At 39.5% G+C, this 9,060-nt stretch overlaps 1 protein-coding gene across 1 annotated transcript in view; it reads left to right on the top strand.

Moving 5' to 3' along the window:
• The first annotated feature begins 897 nt into the window (after positions 1 to 897).
• Positions 898 to 9,060, top strand: part of LOC132018577 (ATP synthase subunit epsilon, mitochondrial-like) — an 18,998-nt gene continuing 10,835 nt past the window's right edge. The window contains exon 1 of the mRNA XM_059401524.1: positions 898 to 909. Within this exon, the coding sequence (XP_059257507.1) occupies positions 898 to 909 (12 nt within the window). The remainder of the gene's footprint in view (positions 910 to 9,060) is intronic.

Raw genomic sequence — 9,060 nt, 5'->3', positions numbered from 1 at the left:
CGTTATTCTGATGGGCTTTCTTCTGTAAGTAAGGAGCCTCTTTGTCCTAGCAGCTTTCAAGAGATTATATCTACAATTATGATTCCTCAATTTGACTATCATGTGCCTTGATGTTTTGGAATCTATAATCTTGGGTGGAGACCATTCGACCTCTAGTACATGAAAGCTGGGTCCATTCGAGAGATTGGGAAAATTTTCATGAAGAACTTGTTCCACTATATCTTCTAGACTTCTTTCTTTCTCCTCCCCTTCAGGGAGTCCAATAATTCTGATGTTGGAATGTTTCATGGCATTATTTATTTCCCTGATTCTGTTCTCGTGGCTTCTAAGCTGTTTGTTCCAGGCTTCCTCCTGATCCTTTCTCTCTATCTGTTTGTCCTCCAGATCACTAATTCTATCTTCTGTCTCCGTTACCCTAGCTTTGAGAGAATTTAGATTAGATTGGAACTCATTGAGAGCATTGTGAACCTTATCTCTGGTGGCTTTTAGCTCTGCCCTAACATTGTGAACATTCTCCCTTGTTGCTTTCAGTTCAGCCCTAATCAATTCTGTTTGTCATCCATGGCTTTCTCCAACCTAGCTATTGCTTGGATAATTGTTAGCCTGAATTCTCTTTCCAACATATTGTCTATGTTGATAGGTGTTAGCTCTGTTGCAGAAGGCCCATCCTCTGTATTTTTCTTCTGTTGGACATTCCTCCTCCTAGTCATTTTGGTGAGAGATGACTGAGCAGATGTAGCTGGATGTATTGACCATGGTGCAGTCAAGGTGCATCCTGGAACACTTCTGAGCAATCAGGATTCCCCACCCAAATGAGAGAAAAAAGAAAAGAAAAAGAAAAAAGAGAGAGAGAGAGACAGGAAAGAAAGGTAAGATAAAAGAGAAGGTTCAGCCCAAATGGACCCCAAGGTAAGGTTGATGAAGTGTACAAATAAAAACAGACTAACTAAAAGACTGATAAAAGTATATAACAAGAGGGGGAAATATATATATATATAAGCAAATGAAGGAAGAACCTTGTCAAAAAGAACCCCAAGTATAAGATTTATATACTATCAGGACAAACACAAAAACACAGAAACACTGGTGGAAGAAAAAAGATGGGAGAGTGGTTATAAATTCTCAGTGTGGGCGAGGAAAGTTGTTTTGATTCTTCCTGGATGTATCTTGATATCTTTGTTAAAGGACTCAACTTTCCTAAGATCAAGAGGGATTAAAAATTGGTTTACCTATAGGGGTAGTATTGATTGGGGAAAGGGGATTACTTTGAAGTTTAACTCCATATGAATATTAGAAAATTTAAACTAGACTAGACTAAACTAAAATTGAAGAAAAAGAAATTTTAAAAATAGAAATGCAAAAGAAAAACAGTTGTATGTATCAAAAAGTTCAGGTTAGAAGGTTATTATGGAATTTGATGTACTGGACAGCTCACTGTGATGGCAAATAGGTTAAAAAATTATATATATAAAAAAAATGAGCCAAAATAGTGGGAACAAATTAAAAATAAAAGTTGTCCTATGAAGTAGTGGTGGTTGTTCTCTTGTAGTCTTTTTTTTTTCTTTCCTGGTTGGTTTTCTGGAGGAGGGGCCTGCCACGTGGATTTTCAGTCAATGATGTTCCCTGAGTTAAGTCCCCCCGCCCCCCTCAAGGGGGTGGACTCTGAGGAAACCGGTTTTTTCAGGCTTTTGTTCTCTGGAGGTTTTTATGTTTGTTCACTTTTTTTTTTTTTTTTTTCTCTCGCCTTGAGCGCTTTTAATGGTTTTTGTAGGTTTAGAGGAAAGCAAACTGCACCCTGACCTCCCTCTCAGAGAGAAGCCTCAGTCTGGCTGCAGAGCCCATATAAATTCCCCCTTGGCCACTTGCAGAGCAGTTTCTAAGTCACGGTCCCTGGGGACGCAGGATCTTCTGCTTGTACCCAAAACCACGGCAGCGACAGCTGTCTGGGCAGCTCCAGACCTCCAGAGAGGTTCCAAGCAGCGATCACAAACAGAGGTTTTCCCACTGGCCCGGGCTGGGAGTACCTGGTCTTTCTGGGTTTAATAGCACCCAACTTGCACACACCTTTCTCAGGGGAGGCTGTGGGTCGCACGCGCGCGTCTCAGAATCTGAGAGCGGGGCACACGTCCGAAAATACCAGGCTGGGCCTTCGCGCACCTCTCTCAGAGAAAGTTTGGGGTGCGCGTCTCAGGTTCTGAAACAATGGCGCGGGTCTAAGAGCGCTGGGTGGGCCTTTGTACACCTCTCTCAGGGGAGCTTGAGGAACACGCGTATCTTAGGCTCTATAGCAGGGCTCGCGCATTATGCCATCTGGTGTGGCTCCCAGCCCCTCACAGGAGCCAGACCCCATGCAATCTCGGGCATGCTGGCGGCTCAGGGACCAAGACCTTGTTTCTCCGCTGCACTCCTTCTGGCTCAGCACCAGAAGAGGCCGTCCTGGGTCCAGGGACTAAAGCCCCTGTCCCTAGCCACACTGATTCCCACAATTCCCGCCCCAGCATGATCCTTTACTCTGTTGGAGTGCTTTCAACCAGTCTCCAAGTTAATGCTGGCCCCCAGATGCAGGGCACACTCGTATTACAGGTATTACTTTCCAATCGGTCACCTCTGGTGGCTCCCTCCCCCTTTTGTTTATCTTCTGATATCAGTTCAAGGTTCCCACTCTGCTTTACCTGCCCATTGGAATCTTCTGCTCCTGTAGAGATCCAGAGGTATGTAATTCTGATCTCAGGCTGATTTCATAGGTGATCAGAGTTCTTTGGTAGGTAATAAGCTCACATAAGGGCACAGGTTGAAAAGACACCGCCTCCTACTTCCCCGCCATGTTGTCTCCCCCTTCATATACTCTTAACTGGACAAAATGACAAGGCAGAAACACTCACCACAAAAAAACAAAAAAAAAAAAAAAAAAAAAAAAAAAAGACCAAGAGGCAGTACTGAAGGCTAGGGAACTAATCAATACAGACATTGGTAATACGTCAGATCTAGAGTTCAGAATGATGATTCTCAAGGTTCTAACCAGGCTCAAAAAAGGCATGGAAGATATTAGAGAAACCCTCTCTGGAAAGATAAAAGCCCTTTCTGGAGAAATAAAATAACTAAAATATAACCAAGTTGAAATCAAAAATATATTAATGAGGTGCAATCAAAAATGGAGGCTCTTACTGCTAGGATAAAGGAGGCAGAAGAAAGAATTAGTGATATAGAAGACCAAATGACAGAGAATAAAGAAGCTGAGCAAAAGAGGGACAAACAGCTACTGGACCACAAGGGGAGAATTTGAGAGATAAATGACACCATAAGATGAAACAACATTAGAATAATTGGGATTCCAGAAGAAAGAAGAAACAGAGAGGGGAGCAGAAGGTTTATTGGAGAGAATTTCCCTAATTTGGCAAAGGGAACAAGCATTAAAATCCAGGAGGTGCAGAGAACCCCCCTCAAAATCAATAAGAATAGGTCCACACCCCATCATCTAATAGTAAAATTTACAAGTCTTAGTGACAAAGAGAAAATCCTGAAAGCAGCCCGGGAAAAGAAGTCTGTAACATGCAATGGTATAAATAATAAATTGGCAGTGGACTTATCCACAGAGACCTGTCAGGCCAGAAAGAACTGGCATGATATATTCAGAGGACTAAACGAGAAAACCATGCAACCAAGAACACTACATCCAGCGAGGCTATCACTGAAAATAGAAAGAGATAAAAAGCTTGCAGGACAAACAAAAACTGAAAGAATTTGCAAACACCAAACCAGCTCTACAGGAAATATTGAAAGGGGTCCCCCAAGCAAAGAGAGAGCCTAAAACTAGTAGATCAGAAAGGAACAGAGAAAATATACAGTAACAGGCACCTTACAGGCAATACAATGGCACTAAATTCATATCTCTCAATAGTTACCCTGAATGTTAATGGGCTAAATGCCCCAATGAAAACACTCAGGGTTTCAGAATGGATAAAAAAACAAAACCCATCTATATATTGCCTATAAGAAACTCATTTCAGACCCGAAGACACCTCCAGATTTAAAGTGTTTAAAGTGAGGGGGTGGATAAAAAATTTACCATGCTAATGGACATGAGAAGAAAACTGGGGTGGCAATCCTTATATCAGATCAATCAGATCTTAAACCAAAGACTCTAAAAAGAGATGAGGAAGGACACTATATCATAGTCAAAGGATCTGTCCAACAAGAAAATCTAACAATTTTAAATATCTATATCCCTAACGTGGGAGAAGCCAAATATATAAACCAATTAATAACAAAATCAAAGAAACACATCAACAATAATGCAATAATAGTAGAGGACTTTAACACTTCCCTCACTAAAATGGACAGATCATCCAAGCAAAAGTTCAACAAGGAAATAAAGGCCTTAAATGACACACTGGACCAGATGGACATCACAGATATATTCAGAACATTTCATCCCAAAGCAACAGAATACACATTCTTCTCCAGTGCACATGGAACATTCTCCAGAATAGATCATATCCTGGGTCCTAAATCAGGTCTCAGCTGGTATCAAAAGATTGGGATCATTCCCTACATATTTTCAGACCACAATGCTCTGAAGCTAGAACTCAATCACAAGAGGAAATTTGGAAAGAACACAAATACATGGATACTAAACATCATCCTTCTAAAAAAATCAATGGGTCAACCAGGAAATTAAAGAAGAATTGAAAAAATTCATGGAAACAAATGATAATGAACACAACAATGATTTAAATTCCGTGGGACACAGCAAAGGCAGTCCTGAGAGGAAAATATATAGTGGTACAAGCCTTTCTCAAGAAACAAGAAAGGTCTCAAATACACAACCTAACCCTACACCTTAAGGAACTGGAGAAAGAACAATGAAGAATGTCTAAACCCAGCAGGAGAAAAGAAATCATAAAAATAAGAGCAGAAATCAATGAAACAGAAATCAAAAAACAATAGAACAAATCAACAAAACTAGGAGCTGGTTCTTTGAAAGAATTAATAAGATTTATAAACACCTGGCCAGACTTATCAAAAAAGAAAAAAGAAAGGACCCAAATAAATAAAATCATGAATGAAAGAGGAGAGATCACAACTAACACCAAAGAGATAAAAACAATTATAAGAACATAATTCTATGCCAACAAATTTGACAACTGGAAGAAATGGATGCATTCCTAGAGACATATAAACTACCACAACTGAACCAGGAAGAAATAGAAAACCTCAACAGATACATAACCAGTAAGGAGATTGAAACAGTCATCAAAAATCTCCAAACAAACAAAAGCCCAGGGCCAGATGGCTTCCTGGGGGAATTTTGCCAAACATATAAAGAAGAACTAATTTGTATTCTCCTTAAACTTCCAAAAAATAGAAATGGAAGGAAAACTTCCAAACTCATTTGTTGAGGCCAGCATCACCTTGATCCCAAAACCAGACAAGGATCCCATCAAAAAAGAGAACTATAGACCAATATCCTTGATGAACACAGATGCAAAAATTCTCATCAAAATACTAGCCAATAGGATTCAACAGTACATTAAAAGGATTATGCACCACAACCAAGTGGGATTTATTCCAGGGCTGCAAGATTGGTTCAACATCCGCAAATCAATCAGTGTGATACAACGCATTAATAAAAGAAAGAAGACAATCAGGCAACAAAGAGAAATAAAAGGTAGCCAAATTGGCAATGAAGAAGTCAAATTCTCTCTCTTCACAGATGACATGATTCTTTATCTGGATAACCCAAAAGACTCCACCCCCAAACTACTAGAACTCATACAGCAATTCTGTAAGGTGATACAAAACCAATGTACAGAAATCAGTGTCTTTCTTATGCACTAACAATGAAAATACAGAAAGAGAAATTAGAGAATTGATTCCATTTATTATAGCACCAAGAACCATAAGATACCTGGGAATAAACCTAACCAAAGAGGTAAAGGATCTGAACTCAAGAAACTACAGAACATTCATGAAAGAAATTGAAGAAGACACAAAATGATGGAAGACCATTCCATGCTCATGGATCAGAAGAATAAACATTGTTAAAATGTCTATAGTGCCTAGAGCAATCTATACTTTTAATGCCATTCCCATCAAAACTCCACTGGTATTTTTCAAAGAGCTGGAGCGAATGATCCAGAAAGTTGTATGGAACCAGAAGAGACCCTAAATTGCTAAGGAAATGTTGAAAAACAAAAATAAAACTGGGGGCATCACGTTACCTGATATCAAGCTTTACTACAAAGCTGTGATCATCAAGACAGCATGGTACTGGCATAAAAACAGAAATGTAGACCAGTGGAACAGAGTAGAGAGCCCAGATATGGACCCTCAGCTCTATGGTCAAATAATCTTCCACAAAACAGGAAAAAATATCCAGTGGAAAAAAGACAGTCTCTTCAATAAATGGTGCTGGGAAAACCGGACAGTTATGTAGAACAATGAAACTCGACCATTCTCTTACACTATACACAAAGATAAAATGAAAATGGATAAAAGACCTCAATGTGAGACAAGAATCCATCAGAATCCTAGAGGAGAATATAGACAATAGTCTCTTTTATATCAGCCACAGCAACTTCTTTCAAGATATGTCTCCAAAGGCAAAGGAAAAAAAAGTGAAGATGAACTTTTGGGACTTCATCAAAATCAAAAGCTTCTGCACAGCAAAGGAAACAGTCAACAAAACAAAGAGGCAACCCACAGAATGGAAGAAGATATTTTCAAATGACAGTACAGACAAAAGGTTGATATCCAGGATCTATAATGAACTCCTCAAACTCAACACACACAAAACAGACCGTCATATTTTAAAAAATGGGCAGAAATATGAACAGGCACTTCTCCAATGAAGACATACAAATGGCTATCAGACACATGAAAAAATGTTTATCATCACTAGCCCTCAGGGAGATTCCAATTAAAACCACATTGAGATATCACCTTACACCACTTAGAATGGCCAAAATTAGCAAGACAGGAAACAACATGCATTGGAGAGGATGTGGAGAAAGGGGAACCCTCTGACACTGTTGGTGGGAATGCAAGTTGGTGCAGCCTCTTTGGAGAACAGTGTGGAGATTCCTCAAGAAATTAAACAAAAATCTCCCTATGACCCTGCCATTGCACTCCTGGGTATTTACCCCAAAGATTCCGATGTAGTGAAAAGAAGGGCGATCTGTACCCCAATGTTTATAGCACCAATGGCCATGGTCGCCAAACTGTGGAAAGAACCAAGATGCCCTTCAACAGATGAATGGATAAGGAAGATGTGGTCCATATACACTATGGAGTATTATGTCTCCATCAGAAAGGACAAATACCCAACTTTTGTAGCAACATGGACGGGACTGGAAGAGATTATGCTGAGTGAAATAAGTCAAGCAGAGAGAGCCAATTTTCATATGGTTTCACTTATTTGTGGAGCATAACAAATAGCATGGAGGAGAAGGGGAGTTAGAGAGGAGAAGGGAGTTGGGGGAAATTGGAAGGGGAGTTGAACCATGAGAGACTGTGGACTCTGAAAAACAATCTGAGGGTTTTGAAGCAACGGGGGTGTGAGTTTGGGGGAACCAGGTGGTGGGTATTGGAGAGGGCATAGATTGCATGGAGCACTGGGTGTGGTGCAAAAACATTGAATACTGCTAAGCTGAAAAAAATTAAAAATTTTTTAAAAAAAGAATAGAACAAGAACCATATGATGCTGAAAAAGCATTTGACAAAGTATAGAATCCCTTCCTGACCAAATCTCTTCAAAGTGTAAGGATAGAGGGCACATAACTCAATATTATCAAAGCCATCTATGAAAAACCCACCGCAAATATCATTCTCAATGGAGAAAAACTAAAAGCTTTTCTGCTAAGGTCAGGAACATGGCAGGGATGTCCACTATCACCACTGTTTTTCAACATAGTACTAGAAGTCCTAGCCTCAGCAATCAGACAACAAAAAGAAATTAAAGACATCCAAATCGGCAAAGAAGAAGTCAAACTATCACTCTTTGCAGATGATATGACACTATATGTGGAAAACCCAAAAGACTCCACTCCAAAACTGCTAGAACTTATACAGGAATTCAGTAAAGTGTCGGGATATAAAATCAATGCACAGAAATCAGTTTCATGTCTCTACACCAACAACAAGACAGAAGAAAGAGATATTAAGGAGTCAATCTCATTTACAATTGCACCCAAAACCATAAGATACCTAGGAACAAACCTAACCAAAGAGGCTAAGAATCTATACTCAGAAAACTATAAAGTACTCATGAAAGAAATTGAGGAAGACACAAAGAAATGGAAAAATGTTCCATGCTCCTGGATTGGAAGAATAAATATTGTGAAAATGTCTATGCTACCTAAAGCAATATACACATTTAATGCAATCCCTATCAAAGTCCCACCCATTTTTTCACAGAAATGGAACAAATAATCCTAAAATTTATATGGAACCAGAAAAGACCTCGAATGGCCAAAGGAATATTGAAAAAAAAAAAGCCAAAGTTGGTGGAATCACAATTCCAGACCTCAAGCTCTATTACATAGCTGTCGTCATGGAACTGGCACAAAAACAGACACATAGATCAGTGGAACAGAATAGAGAGCCCAGAAATAGACCCTCAACTCTATGGTCAACTAATCTTCGACAAAGCAGGAAAGAATGTCCTATGGAAAAAAAGACAGCCTCTTCAATAAATGGTGTTGGGGAAATTGGGCAGCCACATGCAGAAAAAAAAAAAAATGGACCATTTCCTTACACCACACATGAAAATAGACTCAAAATGGATGAAGGATTCAATATGAGAAAGGAATCTATCAAAATCCTTGAGGAGAACACAGGCAGCAACCTCTTCCACCTTAGCCTCAGCAAATTCTTTCCAGAAACATTGCCAAAGGCAAGGGAAGCAAGGGCAAAAATGAACTATTGGGACTTCATCAAGTTTAAAAGCTTTCGCACAGCAAAGGAAACAGTTAACAACACCAAAAGACAAATGACAGAATGGGAGAAGATATTTGCAAATGACATATCAGATAAAGGGCTAGTGTCCAAAATCTATAAAGA

This window comes from Mustela nigripes, chromosome 5 (genome assembly GCF_022355385.1).
Source record: "Mustela nigripes isolate SB6536 chromosome 5, MUSNIG.SB6536, whole genome shotgun sequence".
Lineage (NCBI taxonomy): Eukaryota > Metazoa > Chordata > Mammalia > Carnivora > Mustelidae > Mustela > Mustela nigripes.
This window is presented reverse-complemented; position numbering and strand designations above follow the sequence as displayed.